The sequence below is a fragment of the Sphaerodactylus townsendi genome, linkage group LG03 (genome assembly GCF_021028975.2).
Source record: "Sphaerodactylus townsendi isolate TG3544 linkage group LG03, MPM_Stown_v2.3, whole genome shotgun sequence".
Classification (NCBI taxonomy): domain Eukaryota; kingdom Metazoa; phylum Chordata; class Lepidosauria; order Squamata; family Sphaerodactylidae; genus Sphaerodactylus; species Sphaerodactylus townsendi.
This window is the reverse complement of record NC_059427.1, coordinates 27,958,055-27,985,868: the sequence shown is the minus strand read 5'-3', so window position 1 is coordinate 27,985,868 and position 27,814 is coordinate 27,958,055. Positions and strand designations below refer to the sequence as shown.

The following is a 27,814-nucleotide window of genomic DNA, read 5'->3' as shown; positions in this document are numbered from 1 at the left end:
GCTGAGCCTGGGGAGTGGGGGGGGGGCAGAGCCTGGGGGCGTCCTGGAGACAATTTGTCTCTGGGCACCATTTACCCCTGGTATGCCTCTGGAAAGGCAACTTCTTAAAAAGGTGACTCTGGAAGATAAAACTGCATTGAAAGTATCTGAAACTACATAAAAATTAGGCCATCGATACAAAAACTTCTATAGTAACATTCAACAAAGTAGAAACTTATGATTTGTGTTTGTCTACCCAAATGCATTATATTGAACATCAAGTCACAGCTTTAAATTTAAAGAAAGCTCTGACTCAATAAGACATAACAAACCAATCTAGGACCTTCATCTCCATACATAAACTCCATTCAACATTTAGTAAAAAGAATGCATGCAGTGTAGCAATCAAGCTTGAAGAGGCAATCTTACATGGCACTACTGATGAATTCCTGTTCTTCTCTTTGTTGCAGTCCTTCTGAGCACTGAAGCACTCCACATACTTTGCATTGCACTGCATAACCAGCTACAAGATTTAAATAAGGCAGAATAAAGATTAATTCTTTGCAGTCCTCGTTTTTGAAAAAGAGACGAGTTTCTCTTTTACTTGGGAAAAAACTGCATCCCTGGGAGAACAAACTGTATTGTTAGATTTGCTAAAAGCGTTCAAAAGGCCAAGATGAACTGAACTCCGCGTAAAGTAACATATTTATCCAAATGCTTGCTGAACACTTCTGCCTGCACAGTTCTCAGTTTATAGCATACAGATTAAATAAAATTCAATTCCATTTGACAATCTTGATTTAATTACTTCTGAAAATATATTTCAAAGTTCTAAAGTCATATGCATATCAGGAGCAGGACTTGAATCCACAGGAGTGTTTCCACAGAAGGTCTTCTGTCTGTGGAGTATGATTTTTTTCGACTCCTCCCTCCTCCGGTCTTTGAGTCAGGACCTCTCAAAATAAGGCATTAAAACAAAACTACATCTAAGGTATAATTTCCTATACCCTATGTGAAACTTGGATAGTTCAGGTAAGACCACTTATTTTGAGGCTAACCCATGTTCAGCAGATTTAGTGATACTTCCATGGCAGTGGTGGCAAACCTTTGGCACTCCAGATGTTATGGACTACAATTCCCATCAGCCCCTGCCAGCATGGCCAATTGAGAAGCTGGGGCGGAAGCTGCGGGCAGCTCGTTGGCGGATTGGCAACGGAATCGCAACATCTGTGGGGAGAAGCCGAGCCGGGCGGCCGGTCTTCTCCATGGTTGGCCAGCATGGCAGGGGTTGATGGGAAGTGTAGACCATAACATCTAGAGTGCCAAAGGTTCACCACCATGGTTCTATGGTATGATGTCAATATAAAGCAGCTGGAAATTTGTACTAGAGAAGGCGACTGACCCCAAAGTCTGTGAAAATCTGGCCATCAAGATCTACTTTATATTCATTTATATTCTTGCTTCATGGTAAAAATGTTACCTTTCTTAAGCATACTCATAAAATAGGTAAGTAGATAGATCCTCATAAAATAGATTAAACCAGTAACCATATTTGCATGTGAAAATCATGATCTACCAAACCTAGAATACCTTCTTCATCTTTGCTATCTAGGATTGGTACACTCATCTCCTAAGATCCATTTGGCTGCCATTGTTGCTTCTTGACCGCTGATAAATGATCATTCAATCACGGCAATCAAGCTATTAGAGTGAAGTAGTTCTTCCATGACTTTATTCAGTTGTCCTGCATGGAAACCGAAGCTTGTCCTCAATCAATTCATGGACAGCCCTCCCTAAACAACTGGACACAAATCATTTGCTCCTTCTTTTAAACTAATACTTTTGGTTGCCATCTGCTTTACTAGGACAGTGTCTGATCTGGGTGCCTTACGGCCCCACAGTTCCCACAAAGCCAAAATGGTACTGAACCTGGACATCTCCTTCCTCCAAAGATGTTGGAGGAGTGTTCCTCCAAACCTTAACCTGTGTTTTGTTTTCTTCCCAGTTTCTTCCTCTGATGCAAAGTGCTCTTTAACATCATGGACTTCACCAGTGACCAAGACCAGGACAGAAGCTTACCTTGAACTGTTTCTCTAGCCGAGTCTTGCCTCCAACTCCAGGTATGAGAATGCTATTAACATAGCTATGTAGCTGGTTGGCAGAAACTTCCGTCTCTTTTCCAAGAATGGCTTCCAACAAGGCATCATGAATAAAAACATACTGTTCCTACAATGGCAAGAGCAACCAAGTCATGAGCAAGAAGAACTTATGGTGGAATGCTAGTGTTTTAAAAGAAAGTCTTTGTTTTAGCTGAAATAGCCCTGTGGAGTGAAATAGTGCTAAGACAGGTTTTCTGTTTTCTTTCAAAGACTTCTGTTTCATATTGCTTGTTATTTCCTTCGTTTTCTTTTGCTTTTCCCTACGCTTGGAATCCATTCCCACTCCCCTCATATGCCGCTTTCTTTTGAAGATTTCTTATGAATAAATATAATTTATTAAGCAACATACATTATATAACCACAATGCTTTATTTTGACAAATTAGAGGAAAATGTCCTTCACCTGACTACCATTATGAAAGTCTTGTACTTCATCAATTAGATACTGCAATTGCCTATTATATCTTGTAGCTTGTCAGCATTTTGATGGTGAACTTTTGAGCAACAATTTGATTTTTTAATGCAGCAGATGTGCGAATCAACACACACGCACACACACACACTCACAAAACTGGAATGAAATACATGCTGAAATCCAGAAAATTTTAAAAATTAAATTTACTATGGAAGCCAAAGTATGCTAGTGGGCATTTTGCCAAAGAATATTCCAAAACTTTTGTTAGAATTGTTTTGACATATGATAATGGCAGCCAGAGTTACATCTGCAACAAAATGGAAAGTGTGCTTGCAGGAAGCAATAGGAAAATAAATTAGCTGACTATGCGCTGTAATGGCAACATTAACAAACTATGTGAATAAAAGATCAAAGTATTTTAAGACAAATGGAAAGCATACTATTCATAATTTTCTTTTAAAAAATGGGGAGTAGAGAATGAGGTTGCTGAAATGATATATATGAATTATAAATAATCCTCTTGATATATTGTACTAAAAAGGTGTTAAAGGGGAGAATCTAAATGCATCATGGATTATCATCTACCATGGAATGATTGAAAATGGAGTTCTATCATGAAAATATTGAAAACTGAGTTCACATATTATCATTATCATGGATAGAAAGTAATATGTAAACTCAATTTTCAATATTTGGGAAGTAATTTAAGGCATTTATAATAGTGATCACCACTGCAAGTTTTCTTCATACATTCTATTTCATTACAATTCATTTTATAATATTGTCTATCATTATTATCATGTTTATCAAGTATTGTATAGGATATCTCATGATTTATGCTAAGATTTATCATGATAATCACCTTTTAATGCTCATTATTATACTGTTTACTGTTTATATTTGTTGCCATTATCGTTTATTATTATATGCACACCTTTTCTTCTATTTTTCCTTTTAATTGTAATTGTTGTTGCGATATGATTTCTATTTTCTTTTTCTGTTTTGGTTCTATTTATTCAAACAAAATCTTATATAAAATTATGTAAAGCGGCTCGTCTTTCTAAGCAGGATATAAATACTAACAGATAAATATAAGCATTTGGAAACTGCACCCTCAGTAAATGAAATGCAAGAAATATAGTATGTAACTAACAGATATTACAGTGGAAATTATGCATGATGAAACAGCCTGCATCTAGTGAAATTGCGGACAAACTTTTATCGTCATGAAAGTGAATGCTTTTCTATATTTTTACCTCTGTCTGGACGAGGTAGTTGCGCTGTGTCCTGATGTGTTTCAGGAAACCGAGGACATTAACTGTGCTTTTGTCTTTTATCTGTTGCAGCATACTATCTATAACAATGTAGGTTCCAGTCCTACCAACGCCAGCACTGGCCAAGAGATAAAAGAACAAACAGAAGTTAATTAAATACTCATCGCAGCTGCTGATATAGAAGTTCGAGGTCACAATTTTACTCCCCAGGCTTTCCCAAAAAATATTTTGTCAACTTCCAACGTGGTCACAACAGACAGAATTTGTAGGTATTCCCAGAAAGTTGCTTACACTGACTTCATGATTTAAAAGGGGAAGATAGTCCCCCTGGGCAAACACCAGGTCATTACTGACCCACGGGGTGATATCACATCACAACGTTTACCAGGAAGACTATGTTTACGGGGAGGTTTGCCACTGACTTTCCCAGTCATCTGCTCTGTACCCCCAGCACGCCGGGTGCTCATTTTACCAACCTTGAAAGAATGGAAAGCTGAGTCAACCTTAAGCCGGCTACCTGAAACTGACTTCCATCATGACTGAAGTCAGATTGTGAGCAGAGCTGTGGCTACAGTACTGCAGCTTACCAGTCTTTACCATGGGGCTCTGATTTCATGATTAGCTGTCTTTTAACTTAGGGGGAAAGTTTCCAATACTTATGGTGTGGACCAAAGTTCTGAAGATGTTGCAGTGTAGCACAAAAGGGAAATTGTAGTTTTTCTGTACTTAATGCGCCAATTAAAATTAATTTCTTTTGACAAAACACGCACAAATTCTCAAGTTTTGTCCCAGTTTTAGTACGTTCTGTAGTCAAGGGGGAAAAAATGGCTCGAGCCATCGGATGATTAACATAAAAAGACAAATTATGGAATTGGCTGATAGTACACATAGGGGTATTCTTTTAAGTCTGGAAAGGAGAGAACTATGAATCTTACGCAACAATGGGATGATGTGTACTGGGTGGTGCTGCAGTAAACTGGGGCTAAGGAGATATGTTTTCAGACCTTGGTTCAGCCTTGCATTTGATGAATACCTTGATAAACAACATATATTAAGTTTTGATTCTCTTGCTGTAATGTAGAAATCAAATAACATGACTTACACCATCTGAACTGACAGGATGCATGTGAACGGTAAAGCACTTAATACAATTGATGATAAATAAGTGCACCGTAAAAATCTACTGCAAGTGCATATTAACTTACAACATGTTGCCCATAAAAATGGAGCTATTTCCAGGTATACCTGCAATGCACGACCACTGGGCCCATCTCAGGGGTCCTAGCTGCAGAGGATCTTCTCACAAATGTTAGCACTGGCAAAGCATATTCAGGCACTCCCATGTCGGGCCACTGCGTGTAATGGTACTGAATAACCGTTCTCTCATTCTGGCGCCCTTTAGGGTTCCCCTTTTGATTTCAAATGCAAGAAACACATAAGGAAGAAAATACATTAGTTACTGACAGAACCTTTGGCTTGATTATACTGTGTTGGGAACTGGATTGCTCCATGCTTGTGTGTATGATAAGTCTTATCTACCACTCATTCTCTTTTTGATTTGCTATCCACCTCCTGTGACAACCCATTGATTTTACATAGGTGTCAAACTCACGGCCCTCCAGATGTTATGATGGCAGGGAATGATGGGAACTGTAGTCCATAACATCTGGAGGGCCGCGAGTTTGACACCTGTGGATTAGAGAAAGGGTTGGTGTTTCTTGATAGTGGTGAATGTTGCCTTTACATGACATAGATACCATCCATCAGTGCATCACAACATTGCTCCTCAGTTCTTTTGAAGGATGTGCAAAGTACCCCAAAAAGATATTGCTGCAACCACTGCTTTCTTATTCAAAATAGGGATGTACTACCAAATACTGATGTGGCAAAAAATAGCATAGCCAAAGGAATTACTTAGCAGTAGCCTTCTTCTAGAAGCACAACCGTTTCTTGAGCAGCTGTCTCTGAACATGCATGTATATCCTTCACTGCACTTTCCCTGCTGCATTTATTTTAAACATCGCTACCACTGGACAGGAATAACCCTTTTGTAATCTTACCTTAACGTGGCCAACCTAAGCACAGTTGTACTCCTTTCAGTAGATTTGGGAGGGAGTAACTCTACCTAGGGTAGCACTATTAATAGCTGGATAGTAAAGGTTTGGCAGACATAGCTTCTTGCACTACTGGAGATCGTGAGGAGAAAGTATCTGCCTGTTAACTATTAAAGAGACAAGACATCTCTTGTTGAGAAAGCAAAGCTGCAGTGACCTGTAACATTACCTCATCATCAAGTGTCTTCTGTGTAGGCATGAATGGGATTGTGCAGATGCAGACCGGATACGGAGAGCTGACTAGAGAGCTCCCAAGAAGCTTCAGAGAGCTTGAAGTGCTTTCCCTCCCTTCTCACCATAACAGTCACATGATGGAGGCAGGAAGAATGGCTAGGATGCTAGGATATGCATGTGCCTTGGTAGGAGTATAAGGTAGAAACGAAGAGGAGGAGGAGGCAACTGTCAGTAGGACAGTGTCAGGCCACCTAGGATCTGCCTATGGAAGACCAGCTGGTCGTGCAAGTACACCACCTCAACCTAGAAGTGTCACCCGGCAATGACAGCTCCGTGCCTGGACCACCTTACCGGCCCTCTGCCGATCCAGCCCCCTCTCAGAGCATGCTGTCAGCACCTAGGGGGAGCCCCCCTCCAGCCTGCCTTCCCTGTCAACAATTCTGCTCTGACCTGACCAAGCACCAAAGGGCAGCCAGATGATTGGTTCATCTGTTGATAGCAGCTCACAGGATCAGGACCAAAGGATCAATCACAATGATGCAATCTACTTGCCCTGGCCTATGAGAGACTACAAATGACTGACACTCTGCAGAAGGCGACACATCACCTTGTCTCGTTGCTGCTCTGCCTCGAATCTGTGTCCTGTTACTCTGCTCCTCTCTCTGGATTTTTGACCTTGGACTAGCCCTGGAGTTCTCTTCTGGGCTACTTTTTGCTGGTGAGCCTTCGACCTAGGACAGTGCCTTGACTACCATTTCTAGCTTACGTTTTGGACTGTGCTTGCTTCTGCTGTTCTGGAACCTTGGACTGTTGCTGAGTTATGTTCTCCCTGCTCGCCTGGCAGCCACACCACAATATTCAGCTTTCCCCCAAATACCTTTGATCAAAAGAAGGGCAATTGGCAGATCAGCACCATATAACATAGTCATTGTCAGATACGAATCAGCACAGTCAGTTTCCAGAGCTTTCGCCATTTGTACAAGTTTCTCTGAGTAGAGCTCTTGAGGTCTTCCGCAGGTGAGACTAGTGCAGAGTCTCCCACAGTATTTTCTGGGGAAGGCACTGATGTGTCCTCAAACTCTCCTTCCAAGTCAGAAAGAAGACTGCTGTTGGAATGAAGTGGTTGATGTGGTCAAGTAGCTGCATTTTCCTCAAATCTCAACACTGAAGGATCTTAACACTTACTGACCAAGGATGGTCAGATGGCGTGCGACATGATGGAGGCATGTTTTAATGAGCCCCATAGGCCGTATACATCCTCGAACAGCAACTCCATTAAGACGAATAGGGATGAGGCGGAAAGGATGAATGAGGATCAGACCTTGATCTCTTTTTCTGATTCAATAGAGGTAATGGAACTTCAGAAATGTCACCCCGTGAGGAAAGAAAAGATCCCCTACCGAGGGAAGGAGAGGGCATCCTCAGACGATGGAGGAGCTCAGGACTCTTTCTGACAGCAGTCTCAATCATCGGAGATGAAGATGTTCAACGTCAAGGGGAGCAGGAGCTTCAATGTCAAGAAGCATCCAGATTCCAGCCTCAACTGTGACAAGGGCTCTGCCTAGGCAGGGATGTTGACAGTTGATGACGAGGACACTGTTGACCTTGAAAAGGGCAATCGTGGCATAGTGATCGACGTGAAGACGAGTCAGCCAACTCAGAAATCAGGAATCAAGTCTGTGGAAATATTGGTGATAAACCTTGGCATCAACATGACCACGGCTTAGACTGAGAGACATTCTTTCCTTTTTAGCTTTTTTAACAGGAGGCTCAGAAGTTGCCCACTTGGCCACCAAAGCTGAGTCAGCAGTCAGAGCAGACAGAGCTGTCAGGACTGAGGGGACTGAAAGGGTCCAAGCCCTCTTTAGAAATTCTTCCATGGCAGCATCCACGAAAGAGAAAGATTTATCCACAGTGCAGCCTTAAGACTGCTCATGTCTAGCCTTTGGAATGAAAAGATGGCAGGATGGTCACATCTTGGAGGCATGAGTCTCATTGAGACCAAAGAGAAATACATGATGCTCATTATTCTGAGCCATCTTCATCCCACACTTCGAGCGTTTCTTGAATAACGCCATATTGATGAAAAAGATGAAGAAAAAGAACAGCTCTGAGGTAAAAGAAGTACTCAGCTGAAGCCTGTCCTCTCTCCATGGCAACGAAGAGAGACCTGAGGGAACAGCGCTTTCCCACTTCTGTCATGTGTTTGGTAGGAAACCAGCCTGCTCTTGGCTCCGGATGGAACGGAGGGTGAACGCTCCAAGTGCTCTGAAGTTTCTAGAAGCCTTCTAAGTTCTCCATGGCTGGCCTGCACAGTCCCATATGAGAGTGCACTGAAGACATGACGATGAAAGTTCACTGCCCTGCACACCAGTGTTTCCTTGTACCTCCACCAGTTTATGACACCCTATATGCATTATAAAAACAGGTGTCCAGAACTACCTTACAGGAAGTAACAAAGAGTATATTCATTATGTTGGTATCCACTAAAGAAGTGTATATGTGAGGGAGATACTACAAACAGAGGCTGGTACAAAAGAAGATCAAATAAAAACTAAGTAGTTCACTCACAGTGGCTAGACCCCCCCAATTGTTGTTATGTAGGCAAAGTAGGACTATCTCAGAAGTAAAGAAATCTCAATAGTGGCAAAGAGAAAGAATTTTGCTTAAGGAAGCAAGAGAAATCTTAGTATCTATTCTGAAACCAGCTGTGCATTTCAGAGGAGCTTAGTTTGTCTGCCTGGCACTTTCGAACTCGGCCTAGTTGGATAGTACCAATTAGGTGATATTTTCCTGACATAAAAGCAATGTAGTAGTCTTTGTGACATGGAACTTTCATTTGACTCGGAAGAGTCAAACAACACTAAACTCATATTAATATGACCTATTTCTACAGTGGGCACGTCTAGCTACTAAAGCAATGATTCTCCACATGTTAGGGAATGTGACCCACGGGTCCAGGAAATCACTAACTCCATCTTTCCTTGTCATTGCAAAAGGAGGAGATTGTGTGTTCTACAGCTTTTATCGACTGCCTTTTGTTCAAACTTGACAGGCTAACTTTTGTCACTTATTTGCAACCCTTAAGGTCCATTAGCATCCTATAGAATAAGCCAAAAATGTTCACAGTTCTAATACTTGGGACGAATCACAATTTTGCTTGATCTGCTTGAGTTGTGCCAGAAACAGAAATGTCCAGGTAGACACCCTGATTTATGGAGATCACGCTGACCAAGTGATCTACCTGGCATGCAGGAAATGTCAAAGGAAATCTCTCATAGAGCTCACTGGGTGATCTCAGGTCAAGCCCTATCAACCTGACCTACTTCGCAAGGGTGTTGTGAGCTCCTTGTAGTAATGGCAGTATGAAATAAATAGCTATACCAGTCAAGACGAAAAAATTAAGAGAGAAGCAATCTACATACAAGCATGCACATGGAACATACTGATGTTAATCAACGCAAAAAACACCAGTATTAAAAAACCCAAAATAAAAAAAGATAAAGACATGCTCTGAGCAGCTGACCTAGTCATTAAACTACTTTGTTTCCATACATTTGCTCAGTCCTAGAAACATACACACCTTCCTCTAAATCAGTGGCGTACTGCCCTAGGAACATGGGGTCATCCATGTCCCTGGGTGCATGGTCACGTGTGGGGTGCCAAGCGGCCCCACATTATGAAAGGCATGTGCCCCAGCCGCCCCCCACCGAGCCCTGCCCCCCTGCAGGCCGTCTCCTGCCATCCCCAGGGCCTGGGGATGGCAGGGGACAGCCTGCGGAGGGCGGGGCGCAAGGTTGTGCCCCCCATCCTCAGGGGCGTGGCTCAGGGGTGCTGAGCCCTGCCCTGAGCCCCAACCCCAAATGCGGGGGAGTGCAGCCACGCCCCAGGAGCCATTTCCCCCTCATACACCTCTGCTCTAAATACTCAAGAATCTCTGCTGTGTGTCAAACAACAGCAACCAGACATTTCACCACAGAATTATTTAATAGTTATGGATATTAAACACTTCAGCAGCCTCCTAAGGATGAATTCTTTGTGCAAGCCATGATGCAATTACTTTTCTCACCTTTTTCATTTTTGCATTCCTGACTGTGAAGCGGCGGACAGTGTAGCAAGCATGTACTTTTGTGCTCTTCAGTGTGACTATAATATTACCATATTCGTCACTGTTTTCAGTGGGCCAGTACTGGTCACATTTTCTCTAAGGAAAGAAAAAGTTGGATAGATTGAAATTACTTCATGGAACTTTTTACAGAACACAGAATGAATAGTAACTACGGACATTTAGCAAACTCAAATGGGATATTTCAAATCAATATGTGAACTCAGTATCTCCCTGCTGCCTCCTCAAGATACTGTCCATCTGCATCTCTTGTCTCGGTTTATTGTCTTCCCCAGGTTTCCTTCACCCATCAGATAGATATTCATCTCAAGTTATTCTGTAGGGCCATATCTACACGGCCACGCTGGGGGTTGGGTCGGCGTACATGACGCACAAACGGTCCTGGTAATGAAAGGGAAGACGGCGCCGCGGAGCGCTGTCGCCCAATTGACCTACCTTCTCTGTGACCGTCCGGCGCGTTGCTGAGGCCAGGGGACACGCCCCCCTGCCCTGCGCGACCGCTCCGGAGTCGCAGAGCGGGGGGGCATGTCCCCAGGCCTTGGCGATGCGCCGGACGGTCGCAGAGAAGGTAGGTTGATCGGGCAAAGGGCGAAGGGATGGCGCCTTTCAGCCACTGCCGTTCGCACGCCAGCGGCTGGAAGCCACCGTTTTCCAAAAAACCTCGCTCATGGAGCGAGGTGGGAAGATGGCGGCTTCGCACTGCTGGGGAGGAGCGAGGGCGGCACGGCTGTGAAGCAACTGCGCCCCCCATGCGAACAGCTCCCTGGGGACGGCATTTTTGCCGTCCCTAGGGCGCTGTATTTGGCTTGTGTGGAAAGGGCCCAACATTTTCTTTCTCTTACTTTTCTAGGCCATTCTATGTCCTTTGGCATACCACTTTCTCAGCCCCCCCTTTCAACTCCTTTATCTAGGATCAAAGTAGTTCAGTCAATGTCAGATGGACTGTTCTGCTTCTCCAGCCCTCTGTAACATTAGTACAACTCAGCCAATCGCTGTCAGAGGCTTTAACCCACTGCTACCAAACCCTTGGCAAGGTTTTCAAAGAGGTTTGAACCACAGAAAAGAATCCCTAAGTTCAGAAGCTGGTTTTTTGGGAGGAAACATTCTACTAGAGTAAGAATACATAAGGTAAACAATATAGAACTTTTGTATCACTATGTGTATATCTCAGAAGTTCTAACTAGACAGAATGAACATGTAGTGTGGGGGGGCGGCGGGGCGGAGCGGAGCAGGAGAGGAGGGATACATCAATAACTTGCAATCTCAACCTCCACATGTTCATTACAGAATTTACAAGAATACGCAAGTATAGCTCTACAAATGATTGGGAACCCTGCTTTTTCAGGGTTATTGATCACTTAAGTATAAATACAATCCAATTATTGTATTTATATATTACAATCTATAAATACAATCCAATGATTGCAAGCAGGTTGGAGCCTGCTGTCATGATCATGCATTCACCATATGCATCCCACACATGCAGAATAATGCACTTTCAATCCACTTGCACAATTGTTTGCAAGTGGATTTTGCTATTCTGCCCATTATACTTTGCCCATTAAACTCCAGCTGCAAAGTACATTGAAAGTGGATTAAAACTGCATTATTCTGCATGTGCAGAAGGGGCCTTAAAATGCTTGAAAAAGACAGACTTGGGGGGGGAAGGGGAGAAAGAATTATTTCCCCTGGAAGAAATATGTCCTACTGTACATCAATTTACATTATGGCTAATGGAAGAAACTCTACCCTTTCATGAATCTGAAAAATACTATACATGCACTGCGAGAGGTCAGAAAAGTGGGTATACAAAAGCGGATTTGCCCTTACTCTGCCTTTTTCCACAAGGTTTGTAATCATGATGATAATTCCAGTGTTTTGCTCCCAAATCATTCTCCAGAAATCTTCGAATGTCGACTTTAAAGGTCCCTGGGTGGCAATGTACGCTTTTGCTTTGTTGTACCCCTTCAAAGAAAACCACAACAGAAAGCAAGATGAAAGTATTTGAGGAGCAGTCCTATTAATAATGTATACATTGTAGAGGTAGATGTCTTTCCCACTCTGAAGGTTCGAGGGGTTTGAAGTTGGAGTTAGTAAACAAAAAGCCTCTACAAGCGCTAATGGCTTCTATTCCTTTCGTAGGACAGTATTTCTCTAAAGAGACAAGACAAATAAACAAAAGCCCAGCTTACATCAACGTAATTAGCATTAATGTAGTCACTGTGCTTGGAGTCTTTTCCCGGTAAAGGTCTTAACTTCACTCTACTGTGATCGTCTGCAAGAAAGAAAAACACAAAAAACATTAGGAAATAGTAAAATCTGACACATTTTCGCTACATGTTAAAGGGTTTGATTGGCTAAGATGAAAACTGAGCTCATCAACAGTCCCAACCATTTCTAATTGTGGCAGACGTAATACAGCTTATGCCCCACCAGCTTTGCCCAGTTTGACCCACAGTTTTGAGGGCTGAACTACACATTAAACTAGTTGTACAGCTGCTGCCCAAAATAGTAACTACATTTTGAGCTCCCAACCTGGCAGTTCCTTCCAAAATTAGTTGGAGAACTTATTTATACCCCAAGATTAGGTTCACCTGTGTTTCCGACCTTGCTTCACATCACTGGCTGCCACAAGAGGGTGCAGAAACATGGTATAACATAATGGGTTGGGCCCAGCTGGCTTTTAAACTCAGGCCTTTTCCACAGAAGTCACATCATGAAGTTCTGCTTGTCCCCCATTCCACCCACCTCACCATTTGGTTCTGGAATTGTTACCAACAAATTTTTTGCTTTGTTGTTTCTGAAAACACTTTTGCCACAATGTTTGGAATGGTACCAAGCTTGCTTTCCTCACAGTATGATCAATTTAATTTTTGTCCTGCAAAAAAGGCCTGGCCATTACCCATTCCCAATCTCACTTTTGGCACTTGGTCCACCTTTTTTTCTGTCCCTGAGCTCACAATTTCACCCCTCTCCTCCTATTTTTATCATTTCTTTTGTTCTTTTTCCCCCCTCCATTTTTTGGGATCATCAAATCAGGGCATGTGTGGAAAAACATTGTGGCCGCCAGGAAACGATGTTTTGAGGAGGGGAGTACAGACAGAAGAAATTAATAGGATTGAAAACACCTTCAAAATGGGGTAAGTACAGTATGCAGAAAAGGCCTCAGTCTCACTTAATTCGCCGTCTCACAACAGCCCATTCTACATGGCTAATGTTCATGCATGACCCCTTATTCCCCCCACTACCTTCTGTGTGGTCAAAGGGACCCTCATCTCCCTTTCTATCCAATGGAGAAAAGGACTGGATTCAACCCACTATCAAGACTCAGGTAAGTTCTTCTAGTCACTATGGAAGTGACACTTCTGGCAGCTACCATTTTTGGTAGCAGACACAAAATTATATTCTTATAACAAGAACAAAGCCTTCAGGAATTGGAGCAGGAACAGGCATTAATTTTTCAGCAGATTGAGGCAATGAGATCTGATCCATTAATTTTGTGAAATGAGAGTACAAATTCTGCTGATATGTTTGCTGTGGCTTATATGATGTTTTAGCATATTTTCTTTGCATTAAAGAAAAAAATAAAGAAATAGTATGAGATATATAAACCAGCAATTCATAATTAAGTTCTTACATAATGGAAAACAACTGTTGCCTCCTCATAGTGAAATTAAGGGAAGAGAATAAGATTGTCTGGCTCAGAAGTTAAATGGGCTTTATTACAGGTCTTGGATAAACACTATCTTGTGAAAATTCAATTTCCATATTCCTATGTCCTTATCAATGAGAAAGGAGAGAAAAAACCCACCCCCCACACTACAGACCAATTCTGAACTTAAAATTTACTGCACTTGTACAGTATGTGTGCATCGTTTAAGTGTTGTCAAGTTGCTTCCGGCCTCGTCCGTTCGAAGGGCGGGACGTTACGGCCGCCCTATAAACCAGTGTCCCCCAAAGCGTCCAATCTCAGATCTTGAGAACTGAGACCTGTGATTTCCTTGATTGAGTCAACTGCACAGTATGCAGTTATGCTGATCACACAACAGTGGGTAATTGGTCCACTGCTCTACTTGAGCTTCAGAGCCACAAGTTGTTTTTTTTCCTGCTGCACCTAAAATGCAACCAAATTCTTCAAAAGTTCAATAATTCTTACTATTTCCAATGCTAGCCATTGAATTCTGATGCTTGCCTTTATTTTATCTAAAATAGTGATGGGCGGGAAGTCTCACTGAGGCACTTTCAGCCTGTTGCGCTATACTGCCTGCTGCTACTCTAGAGATGCTAGAGTGATGCTTTTGTTCCATCTCACGACAGTAAACCTCTTGTTCTGTCTCGGCCCTAAGGTCCCAACACCTGGTTTCTATAAACTCCAGAAATGGGACACCCATGCCCAGAAATCAGGTTATAAAGCCTTCTGCCAGTGCAGTTCAATCCTTTATATCACATATACACACACACAATAACAAAAAAACCCACCTTTTAAAGGAGGCACAAAACTAGAGTACCATGGCAATCAGATTGTCGAGGTTGTTCCCTGAGAGATTTGAAAATGACTATCCTATATTAATTTAAAATACTTCCTTGGTTGAGTCTTCTATCAGCAGAAAAACCTTAATCCAACTCCTGCTTCATCACTGACATAATTGACATGCCAGAAAACAGACTTGGGCTGCAGAAATTGTCAGCAAGCACTCAAGAGACCCCCACCCCCACCTCGAGCGCTCAAGATAGACACGACAACCTGGTAATAACCTATGTAAATAAACCTGAGCGTATTTGAGAAATAAGCACTTTGATTTGTAACAGCCTTTCCTTAAGTAACTTTTCACTGATTAGCATACCAAAATCTGACAGTAATTCAGTACAAAACATTCAACTGCAAACAGTCATGGAGCTACAAGGGGATGGGGGGTGCGCCGTGCACACACCTGGGGACACAAAAAATTGTCCCAGGCCCCTCCCCCGTGGTGCCCCCCGGTGCCCCCTACCCCCCCAGCACCCCCACCCCCCTTCCCACACTTACCTTAGTTCTTTTCCTTTTTCAGAACTTTTCAGGCTGCAAAAGGCCTGTTCTCAGTAAAAATAGCCTGAGGAACTACAGTTCCCAGGAGACCTTGGGGCTCACGGGGGGGAGGGCAGGGCACCGCAGGGGGGCATGGGGGTGGAAAATGTAGAATGCGCATTGGGCGCAGTTTGACCCAGCTACGCCTCTGACTGCAAGGCCTTAAGGCAGGATGGGTGTTTTTAACCCAACTCTGCAAGCCAAGCCTTTTCAGAAAGGATGCCTGAGAAGGGTATTTTGTCCAACTGACGAAAATCCCGTTTGCTGCTTTGTGCTAATCACAGTGGCATTCTTCTTTCAAGACTAGGTGAACTTTCTGTTATCTTTTCTTCAGATCTCATTACTCACATGCTAAAATGTTTATGTATCTGTTTTTGTGCTTGTTGTCAAGGTGATTGGAATGCTCAGCAGTGATGTTCATGTCGGCCGTACAACGCTGCACTTCCTGTTAAGGAAACAATTAAATTGAGAAAGGCAGATGAGTGTAAAACATTTCGTTTGTCTCATTTCACCAGCAGCTCAGAACACAGTGAAATTCCAGGAGCGTAATTGATTTTTTTTTTCCTCCTGTGAGTATTCTTTCAGCATAAACAAATTCTGGTTCTACTGAGGCTATTGCTTGATTCCCAGTATTTGAAAAAAAAATCTATGGTGACTAAAATTCACCGTAGTGTAAGTCTTTTACATTTTTCTATAGCTTTTTGTAGACATTCAATATGCATGTACTAAACCGATAAACTGTGCAATCCAAACCGGGGGGGGGGGGGGACGGGACTGAGGCAGTGCTGGAAGCGGCAAAAGGGTTGCACCAGTGTCAGTGCCACCAATGCTGTGCAAAGAGTGACACACCTCAGCAGCACAGCACCACAGCATTGGAACATGGAACTTCCCTCCCTCCCATCCTATTGCTTCCACACCACAGGAGGCTGTGCCAGTATGGAGGGGATGTTGCCGGAGTGAAGAAGACTTTAGTTGGCTCCCAAGAAGTTTCAGACTGGAAATGCCCCCTCCAGCCTCACAGACTAACCCCAACAGAAAAGGTGGAGTAAGTCATATCCCCCTATGGGCTTTCCTAGAAGAGAAAGGAACTTCTCCTTCTCCCCTGGAGCCTGTGCTAGTTGCCTCTTTGGAGGCATTGCTGTGTCATGGTCCATGGCTGCGGCTCTACCGCTCCCACTTCAGATTGAGCTGAAAGTATGAAGAGCTGGATGAAGGTGGCAGCCTCACCCCTCGACCTATGAATATTCAGTTTATTATTTTCATTTTATCATTTTCAATGAGAGCCACTTAGGATTGCCAGCTGTGGGCTGGGAAATTCCTGAAGATTTGAGCTTAGAGCCTGGGAGTAGTTGAGTTTGGGGAGGGAAGTGACATCAGCAGGGTACAATGCCATGGAGTCTACGCTCAAAGGCAGCCATTTTGTTCTCCAGAAGAAAAAAATCAAACGAGGTAGTTTCTTTCATCTGGAAAAAAAATCAAGTGAGGTAGTTTCTTTCATCTGGAAATTACTTGTAATTCTGAGAGAACTCCTGGTCCCCCTTGAAGGCTAGAATTTCTAGAGCTGAAGGCAAGAGCTATTTTGTTTCTGAGCCACTCTCTATTCAGTACACACGGGTGGCCACCAAGTGTCGGCGGGAAAACAAACTAGAAGTACTACAGGGAAACCAAATTCATACATAACATGAAACTATAGTTTGGACTGTGGTTAATGAAGCAGCTTTAGGTCCTGGTTTGAGGTACCCAAATTAACCATTAGTTTAATGTGATGAAATGTGTTTGGATTGCACAGTTTAACTTAATTAAGACACCGTCTCATATTATGGCTGAACCAAACCAAACAGAAACTGCACAAAACATTCATCGTTACCTAATAGGGTTGCCTTGCTTATTAAATCACCACATTAGAGTCACGAGTTAATCCATAAGCACTGCCTATTTCAAATTGTTTTTGAAAATATTAAATAGTATTTAAGTATCAGAAAGCTATAAACTGGAAAACTTGGAAAGTATGCTTTCCTGTGCTCCTTTTACTAACAATTCTCTGAACTGTAGCATTCATTGCAAGTGTCCTAATATTATTAAGATAACTTTCCAATAGAGCGAGCATTATACTTTCGCTTTCTTGAGTACTTGTCCCAGTACGTTTGAATTTTATCTGAAAGTTAATTCTGTAGGGTGCCATGAATCCCATCTGAAATTCCTAATCCTCTCCAAGGTTACAAAGATGTCAAACTCTTTAGTACCCAGGACTTCCAAATAAGAGAAGCCATTAGTACAGCACAGCTGCTGCAAAGAAGCATGAGGAGCTGAGGAAATTATTCAAAGAAATATGAGTAAAATAGCAGTTGTATGAAGGAGTCAGAATTATGCAGAAATTTCACAGAGGAGCTAGGTATCAAATTCATAGCCACCTCTACTTTTTTTTTGCTAGCCAAACATTTATGAAGTTAAAAATATTTACAGTGTCTGAATCCAAGTATAATCAGGCATTCGTAAAGTTCCGATAGTCCTATTACATCAGTTTTCCAAAGGGAAAGGAAAGGTTATGAGGTAAAAGTAATCCTCTGCAAGCCCTGATCATTACTGATTCATGTGGTGATGTCACATCACGATATTTACTAGGCAGATTATGTTTACAGGGTGATTTGTCACTGCTTTCCCCAATTTACACTTTCTGCCCAGCAGGCTGGGTATTCGTTTTACCAACCTCAGAAGGATGAATCAACCTTGAGCCGGCTAACTAAAACCGATTTCTGTCAGGATTGAACTTAGGCTGCGAGCAGAGCTTTGGCTGCAATGCATTTTGTGAAGGAAAGAAAGAGGTGTGTCATGATCAGCCATTTTAATACCATGGAGGGCCAACAAAGAGGGCATAGAGGCCCTGATGTTGCATACTAGCACTGATATTCAGACGTTTGCTGCCTCTGAGTATGGTGGTTCCCCGAAAGTCCCCAAAAGGAGTCTATCCTCCATTAATCTGCCTACCCCCCTCCCTTTTAAAGCTGTCAATACTGGCAGCCATTGCTATATCAATTGGCAATGAAAGCTACAATTTCATGACTCCTTTAATTTATCCTTTTTCATACATGGTGACCAGAATATCACAAGGCACTCCAAATTAGGCCTCTCTCTGGGGCACAACAATATTGACTGTTTTGTTTTCAGTTCCTTTCCTAGTAATACCCAGGATGGAGCTTGCTGTTTTTCTCTTTTGTTATACATTCAGTTGACATTTTCATTGACTATAACCCCAAGATCTCCGCCTATATTTAAAGTTAGGCATTTTTTTGTTGCAATGTGTATCACCTTATTTAAATTTCATTTGCCATGTTGTGGCACACTCATCCAACTTAGAGTGTTTCTCCTGGAGCTCTTCACAATCGGTTCACCCACCTTGTGGGACACCATTGCTTGCTCCCATTTATTGTGAGAACTGTACATTTAGTCCTACTCTCTGTTTTCTGTCATTTAATCCATTTTTAATCCATAAGAGGATCTGAATCGTTTCCTAAGAAAGCTGCTAAGCTTACTCAGCAGTTTCTGGTGAGGTATCTTGGCAAAACCATTTTGGAAATCCAGGTACATAATATCTAGTGGACCACTCTTATGATAAGCTTGTTTACCTTCCCAGAGAAGTCCAAAATGTTGGTATGGCAGAACTTCCTTTGCAGAAGCCATGTTGGTTTATCCTCAGTAAGTTTTGTTTTGTTGTGAGTTTAATTCACACTGGTTTTTACTTGTTTGTTTGTTTATTTATTTATTTATTTATATTTCATAGATCGCCTCATCCCCGAAGGGCTCTAGAGTTATTAAAGAGTTATTAAACTCTACAAATTTACCCAGTACAAATGTTGTGCTAAGAGGCCTGTAATTTCCTGGATCCCATCAAACACTTTTTAAAAACTGGCATAACATTTGCCTCCAGTACAGAGGCCAATTTTATTGACAAATTACATCTACTAGTGGCATCACATTTCACAGTAGAGCTCTGCATATACTCCATGGGTATACACCATTCAGATCCTTGGTCCATCCAAGTTAGTGTTGTCTACTCAGACAGGCAGCAGTTCTCCAGGGCTTTATGTAGCGTCTTCTTCATCATCTACTATCTTATCCTTTTAACCGGAGATGCCAGAGATCGAACCTGGGGCTTTAAGCATGCCACTAAGATGTTCTACCACTGAGCCACAGCTTCTCCCTTCCATAACCCCTGGACACTTATTAGTTTTAAACTGGTCTAGTAGCCGTAGAATTTCTACTCACCTCAGACAGCCTTCCTAAAAACAACAGCTCAAGACTGGGTAGGTGCCCCTCATTCTGCTTCCTCCCTTAGGGGAAAGTTGTCCCAAATGTAAGCTTCCCAGCTCCTGTTGGCTTTCCCTCCAGGAATTAATCTAAAAGCTGCTCTCAGGGCTGGAGCGAGGAGGAACTGCACCCGGGGCATGTGTGCGCCCTATGCCCCCTGCCACACCCCCGCACCAGAATGCACCCCCCCGGCCATGCCCCCGCAACATCGTGCACCCAGTGCATTGCGCGCACCCCTTTCCCCTTGGCGCTACACCACTGGCTGCTCTGCTACCTTTCAAAATTAAGGGCCAACAGCTTGGTTCCCTTTGTTGAAATAAAGCCTGTCTATCTTTAATCTCATAGGTTTGCTGTTGTGAGAAAACAATGGAAAAAGAAAGAACAATGTTGTACGCTGTTTTGAATCTTGATTAAGATGAAAAGCAGAGAATAACTATCTAAAAAATAGTACTTAGTGGAGTGCAAAAATGCTATTATACTACTATATAATATCATCTGCTCCCTCCAATTATATAGCTGGTTCCTATTATTATTATTATTATTATTATTATTATTATTATTATTATTATTTATTTATTTATTTATTTATTTATTTGATTTAATATACCGCCCTATCCCCGAAGGGCCTACCTGATGAATCTCAGAGTTTAGGATCATGGAGCAAACCTAGTCTCCCTTTCCTCTATATACTCATGTCCCCTCACCAAAAAAAACACTTTTCTTGCTACAACCACTGAAACTGAAATTGTGTTATAGAATTTCAGCAGATCCATAGCTTAGTTTAAAGTGAATATCTAATTTCTGTTACATGTTCCTCATTTTCTAGAGGAAATAAGTGATAATGATCTTTTCTATTCTTTCAAAATGAATCAGTCACAAACTTTTTAAATGGCCTCATAGCAGGACCTTTTAATTACTAGATTGTGACATAAAAGATTAAATTGTGGTGTTACTGGCACCCGTTTTTAAAATACTGAAGGAAACATTTATGGTACGATCATTTTTTCCTGGTTTTCTTTGTTTCAGCTTAGCTATCATAGGCCCCTTCCGGAAACACAAAATAATGCGTTTTCAAACCACTTTCACAACTGTTTGCAAGTGGATTTTGCTATTCCGCACAGCTTCAAAGAGCACTGAAAGCAGTTTGAAAGTGCATTATTCTGCATGTGTGGAATGAGCCATAGTAGCTTCCTGTAATGTTAATTTTGTTCAAATATGAGTGACTGTAATTCTTACTATTTTGTCCACTGGAATGTATACTCCACAGCTCTGGAATCTAACGCACTTGGTTTTAATCAACCTTTAGTCACAGTTAAAACTATGCTGTGCCATAATGGCTAATTTAACTTTTAATTATATTGTCTGTGTTAACACTGATTGCAATTTAATACATCCATGTTTAATGACTCATTCATTCTCAGTGCTTCTCTGAAACAAGTTGCTGATTAGTTTTATAAACTTCAAATATTCTTTTCGTTAAATTTATGTGTAAAATCCAATTGCTACATGTCTGATAATGCAACATAATGAGCTAGAAATTCCACCAGAATGGCTGATTGCAAAGACATTTTTATACAACTTCAGACAGTGAAAAAGTTACGACCCTCAGTGAACCACTGTAATTTGGTTTCCTTTTTCATTATAAAGAAACTCTGACACCTACATTCTTAAACAATAAAAGATATACTGGCAAGAACATGTTAATGCTTTCCTCTCCAATCTGTAGCCTCAACATATTTTTGTTCCGCACCTTGTGCAGTCAATTGTAGAAAGGAAGCTGCAATGGTTTCAAAATCAAGCAATTAATACATATGCAGTATGGCATTCTTTGGGGAGCAGAGTTCTGGAACACTCAGTTCAAACTACACCCTGATTTCATAAGCTATTATAGACAAAAAACCTGTCACTGTTGAGTGCCTGTGATGATAGGGAGAGATCTCCCCAACTTCATAGGCCCAGCACATTTGCAAAGCTGCAACCCAGTTTTGAAAAGGGGGTGTGTGTCAGCCAGCAGGGTGCCCGTGAAGATGGGGAGAGTTCTTCGCATCTCCACATCTCCCTTTGCAAAGTTCAGATTCAACTTTGCACATGGGAGCTGCCTATCCAGCTTGCCTATTTTTGCCCTCCTAGCATACAAAGTAAAATGATAAAAAGTACAAAACACACAGATAATTCACTTAGTCCCAGGATGTAGAGGTCAGGATATAGGTCTGGAATAGGTCATAGCTGTGTGGAATGAGGTGATAATTGCTTTACCCTGAAGAGGGGATCCAGAAAAGCAGGATTTAATGCCTGCATTGAGCTCTGATACAGATGGAATGAAAACAGCTGGCAGGCAGTGTAACTGAACTAGGGCAGCTCAGAATACACTGGATGCAGAATACCTCAACCATAAGTGTAGTTCAAAAACATTGAGCACTGACTGCAGAGTGGACAGCTATTTTATAGGGGAAATCATGCCTTCTAGCGATGTCAAATAATCCAACCTTCCCAGGACAAAGGTGGCTCTTGTTCTCTAGGAGAAAACAAGAGGAGGACCTTTAGGCCCATTACTCATAGAACGCTTAGCTCAGACCTTTTAGCTACACAGTGGGACTTAAGTGTGGTCTCCTCACAGAGGCGTAGCTGGGCCAAACTGCGTCCGGTGCTCAGTCTATATTTTCCGCCCCATGACCCCCCTGCAGCGCCCTGCCCCCACCCCCCAGGTGCCTCCCTTTTCCCCTTCCCACATTTACCTTAGTTCCTTTCCTTTTCCTAGAACTTTTTCAGGTTGAAAAAAAGGCCTATTCACAGTTCAGGCTTAAAAACAGCCTGATGGGAACTATACTTCCCAGGAGACCTTGTGAGCCCCAAGATCTCCTGGGAACTGTAGTTCCTCAGGCCGTTTTTAGCCTGTACTGTGAACAGGCCTTTTTTCAACCTGAAAAAGTTCTAGGAAAAGGATAGGAACCAAAGTAAGTGTGGAAAGGGGGGTGGGGGGCGCTGCGGGGGAGAAGGGGATGAAGCCTGGGGAAAGGGGAGGGGTCAGAAGGAATTTTGCGCCCCCATGTGACCCAAAATCATGTGCCCGGTGTGTGGCGCACCCCGCCCCTGGTAGCCCCACCTCTGTCTCCTCACGTTTCTCTGTTTATTCACAAGGAGGAAGCCCAGTCCTCCCCGCAGCTAGCCTTAACTGCCCATCTTAAAGGCACGCATCTCATAACACTCAGTAGTCCCAGTACTATACAGCTGATATTCTTCCCATTCCCTTCCCCTTTACACACACTCTTCCTCTTTTTCTCTCTACCTCCCAGCCTTTCTCTCGCTCCTCTTGCAGGAGAGAGGCTTGTCTGAAAAACAAGTTTCAAAAAGTCCTCTCAATCATCAGAGGGCAGAAACACAGTGGGGGAGTTGGACTGGAGCCAGAAACAGACCCGGCTTGTTCTGTTCCTTGCAAAAGCCAACTTGTTATATCTACATTGATATGTCAAAATGAGCATTAGAGAAACAGACAGGAGTCAGGAACATGGAATGAGGCAAGGGGGAAGACATGGATGGCAGAGTGAAGAGTGGGCATGGTGTAGCTAGGCAGGCTTTCCGTAGGTGGAGGGAAAAGGTATGGAGCAAAGCTGAGGTCACTGGAAAATTTACCTGCTCTGGTGATGAAGCAAAATTAAATTCATTCTACAAGTGGTCTTGCTTGCCACAGGGGAACTAGAAAATGAAAGCGAGGCTGAGGAAATATGTCCTGTCAAGAAATCTTGCTGTGACAGACATTTGCCACATTATGCAGCAGGTGCCTTGTGGGTAATTGGCCTTTGGCTTAATATTCTAAGCCTGGGAGTGCCTGTAGATGATTAGATTTTAGACTGGAACTGATGCAATTACAGCTCCGGGATAATGCCAATAATGCAAATGGAGGTGGTCTTTTGGAGAAATTAGTCAAGAAGCTGGAAGATGGGATTAGTATTTAGGAGAATAGCTGAAAAGTGAACATTGAAGAAATCAGTTAATATAACCTTTGTTTCACAGAGGCAGGTGTGCCATGGCTAAAAGGAAACTGGTCTTTCCCAGGCCAGAGGAATTGTCTTTTCCAGATTGCTTTAGGAAAAAGTGTGGTTGGCTATTTGTAAGTTAATGTTGGCAGGAGACCTGTCCTTATTGGTAACACTGAGCCAATGCAGGGATGGTATCCATCTTGGCACTGCTTTGCTGTGATGCCTCTAAGGGTATCAAGACAGGTAGAGACACTGCTACCCTAAAAACACCTCTCCCCCATCCTCCATGGGTCTGTTTGGTAGCATCTCTCTCCCCCCCAGCCCTGCTTTCACCACCTCAGCCAGAGCCGTCCCAGATGTGGCGAGGCCTTCCCACCCCACAAATAGCCTAGGCCTGGAGACAAGGCTCAGACAAGGAATAGGATAGCCCTGAAAGGAGCCCAGAGCTTTAAGAAATGTTACCAGCTGAGTGAGGAGTCTTGCAGTTGTAGTTTCATCAGCCTCTCTGTACATGAGAAATGGCACACTCTGGACTACGTCTCCCAGCGTCCTTCACTTTTTCCGGTTTGTTGTTGGGAACTCACTGCTCAATTACATAGCAAAATGCACGTGGACTCTTGGAACACTCTCCAGCACTATACTAGTGTCAAACTATGTGATACTTTTTCACTGAGTTGGAGTCAAGGGAATCCTGTTGTGCAATGGGGCAAATACTGCACTTCCTGGATATTTTTGTCTGGACAGAATGGCACTAAAAGAAAGGCAAAGACCCCTCCTCCCCCGGCAGCTGTGGGGAAAGTGAGCCAGAAGCCCTGAGAGGCCTTGTTAAAAATTTATCATGTACCTTGGTCCTTTAAGTTGGAGTATCGTCTCTTAGCCTTCACCTTTAAATCTGAATACCTTTAAAGATCTTGGTCTGAAAGGACCATGACATCAGAGATTAATTCAGCAAATTTAGTTTTAGTTCCTGACCATTTAGTTCATGAACCTGCACGGACTGGTTCAAACTTGCTTGGCATTGGGGAGTATTGGAAGACAGTGGTACTGGAGGATAAAGATATTTTTCAGTTTCTCTGGGACCCAAAGCTCAGATTCGGACCTGGGACAAAATCACAGCTCTTGTGCCTCTACAGCTCTTGTGCCTTCACAGGCAAGAGACCAGACTAAGAGGATTAGATTTACCACTTCTAATTTTTTTCAGCAGCAGCTCCACCAATGAGTTTGAGGCAAAGCAAATAAAATTATTTGGGCTGTAAATCCAATACACATTATAAACATTTAGAGCCAACTCTTTTGGGGATTCCCCTGCTTAATCTTCTTTCATGAGAAGTGAAGGACAGAACAGGCAGAGAAGGGCAACAAGGATGATTGAGGGACTGGAGCACCTTCCTTATGAGGAGAGGCTGCAGCGTTTGGGACTCTTTAGTTTGGAGAGGAGACGTCTGAGGGGGGATATGATTGAAGTCTATAAAATTATGCATGGGGTAGAAAATGTTGACAGAGAGAAATTGTTCTCTCTCACAGTAGTAGAACCAGGGGGCATTCATTGAAAATGCTGGGGTGGGGGGGGGAGAATTAGGACTAATAAAAGGAAACACTTCTTCATGCAACATGTGATTGGTGTTTGGAATATGCTGCCACAGGAGGTGGTGATGGCCACTAACCTGGATAGCTTTAAAAGGGGCTTGGACAGATTTATGGAGGAGAAGTCGATGTATGGCTACCAATCTTGATCCTCCTTGATCTGAGATCGCAAATGCCTTAGCAGACCAGGTGCTCGGGAGCAGCAGCAGCAGCAGAAGGCCATTGCTTTCACATCCTGCAGATGAGCTCCTAAAGGCACCTGGTGGGCCACTGAGAGTAGCAGAGTGCTGGACTAGGTGGACTCTGGTCTGATCCAGCTGGCTTGTTCTTATGTTCTTAACTAAGGTAACCTTCTCCTTCCCACATTTAGTAAGAGACAGATTAAAAATTCCCATTCCAAAGAAAGGAGAGGTCTGCATGAAGAGGGCAAAGTATCTTGTTTCCTAACAGCACGAGTACGCAAATCCTCCAGCTAGTTTCCAAAGGGATGGCAGAAAATGGGGCTAAGTAGCATCCAAAACTACATAAGGGAATAGGGCAAATATGAACGTTTGCTTCTGCCCCACCCCCTCCTTATACTATTATTCGGTTATCTTTGAAGCATCTGTCACTTAGCGAGCAGGGAGGTGTTCTTCTTGGCAGCAGAGGATAGAACTCACAATACTGGGTATAAATTGTGGGCAGAAAGGTTCTGCTTGGATATTAGGATTTTTTTAACTGTAAAAGTTGAGCAACAGTGGAATCAGCTGTCTAGGGACGTGGTGAGCTCCCCCCCAATGACTGTCTTAAAGCCGTGGTTGGACAAACACTTGTCAGGGATGTTCTAGGCTTAGCCTGCATTAAGCAGGGGTGTAGACTGAATAGCCTGTGTAGCCTTTTCCAACTCTATGGTTCTATTATTCTATCTGAGAGCAAATCTAATTAATTGGCACTCCCATCACAAGTGTTAAGAAAAAGAAAATCTACCCAATAGTCCCAAGGGCAGATGATAGTTGTGTGTGTTTGAGACCCCTGCCTCCATTTGGGAGAACTGCGTTTGAGACATGGAAGCCACCGCACAGGAAGCAATTATTAAAAGGCTTCAATACAGGAAACATGCATAGCCTGACTGCCATTCAGGCACCCTTATTCCTAGCGGAATATCCCAGTGTTCTCTTCTGACTTGCGGATGGTGATGGACATCATGGCTCTACTGGGTTCTTAGGGCAGCTATATGCTTTTCAAATCCGATACTGTGGCAGGTGGTATCGGAGCAAGAAAATTACTCTGAGCTCATTAAGCTGGAGTTTGACAGTTGGGCAAGGTTCTGGCTGCATTTCACGGAGGCAGGACAGGAGTGCAGAAAGACTATACCCATCATACATCATCGGGCTTATCTGTCACAGACAGAACTAGCGTACAAACTAATTTGAGCTGGGCTGTCCACACATGCGCCCCGTGGCATATCAAACAAAGGACAAATTCACTGCTGGCTTTTCAAGGAATGGTTGTTCGAAGCGTGGCACTTGCGAAGAAACTAGGAAAGGAACAAACATAGAAACCCGAAGCATCCCATGTCTGCCACAGCGAATTCATAACGATCATAGTCTATGCAAGTACTCGACTGCCTCACTCCAATTTATCACTGCAGAACTAGATTCTGACTTTGGCATTATATGGTTATGAAAATTATTATAGTTCTCTTTAGTGGAAATACCCAACTCTAGAAATCAAAACTAATAGGCAAAACACTCATTCATGACTAACAGGCAGTCACTGAGGGAGAACTGGCATTCGGAATGACTATTTCAGTAATATATCTCCCTCCATTACGCAGAGCAAACAGAAACTGCCCATTAATGGCTGTGATTTTTTTTAAAACACATATGAAGCAAAGCCCACTTCGAGTCAGTGCAAGTTTACAGATGTGTAGCTGATTGTTTTGAATAATTAAATGGTGTCAAAACCAGCTGAGATGAATAGCACCGGGGACTCAATTCATAAATAATTGAGGAGATAGCTCTGCATTTGATCATTCCCATCAAATTCTACTCTCAAGAGGATAAATGTTTGTCCTGAATACCGTCAACATTGTTAAATGCCTCAATATTCCTGTTCAGTCATCCAGCCAACAGTCGATTTAACTAAATCACTTCTAACACCTTGCGCAGCCGCTGTCCTCATGAATACAAAACGGATACGGCTGCCAGAGTGGGATGTTCTGTTGTTTTGTTTCTAAATTGTCAGACAATGCAAAGGCTAAGACCAAAAGGCAGCGAAGGAGAGGCGTGACAGGGCTGTACCGAAGAGGAGAAACGCTGAGGAACCAGGTGTTCGACATCAAACAGGCAATTTCGGGCCAATAAGTTGGTAAATACAGCTGCCTTTTATGACTCAGTCATGGCACTTTTAATACTTGGGTACTGAAGTGTGTCAAGCCCCCAAACCGTATTTCTCTTCTCCCAGCACGAGTGGAGGTGGCAGAACAGCTGCATGCTATTTTTGGCCGAGAGGGTTGGAAGAGCCCTCCTTCCTGACATTATTTTCAAAGCTCAATTGTGAGCAGGCTGAAAGGGAATCGGGGAATGGAGCTGTTAATATTGGCTTTTGGAATAACTGTTTTTGTTAATTAGTGCCCGAGTCCTGCCACCATCATTAAGCACG

General features: G+C 42.8%; 1 protein-coding gene across 1 annotated transcript in view; it reads right to left on the bottom strand.

The window, feature by feature from the left end:
* Positions 1-27,814, bottom strand: part of PTPRG (protein tyrosine phosphatase receptor type G) — a 703,641-nt gene that overhangs the window by 13,612 nt on the left and 662,215 nt on the right. The window contains exons 14-21 of the mRNA XM_048487318.1: positions 15,654-15,750; positions 12,433-12,515; positions 12,071-12,205; positions 10,184-10,318; positions 5,072-5,235; positions 3,809-3,944; positions 2,059-2,205; positions 409-502 (exon numbers count right to left, since the gene is read on the bottom strand). Coding sequence (XP_048343275.1) covers positions 409-502; positions 2,059-2,205; positions 3,809-3,944; positions 5,072-5,235; positions 10,184-10,318; positions 12,071-12,205; positions 12,433-12,515; positions 15,654-15,750 — 991 coding nt within the window. The remainder of the gene's footprint in view (positions 1-408; positions 503-2,058; positions 2,206-3,808; positions 3,945-5,071; positions 5,236-10,183; positions 10,319-12,070; positions 12,206-12,432; positions 12,516-15,653; positions 15,751-27,814) is intronic.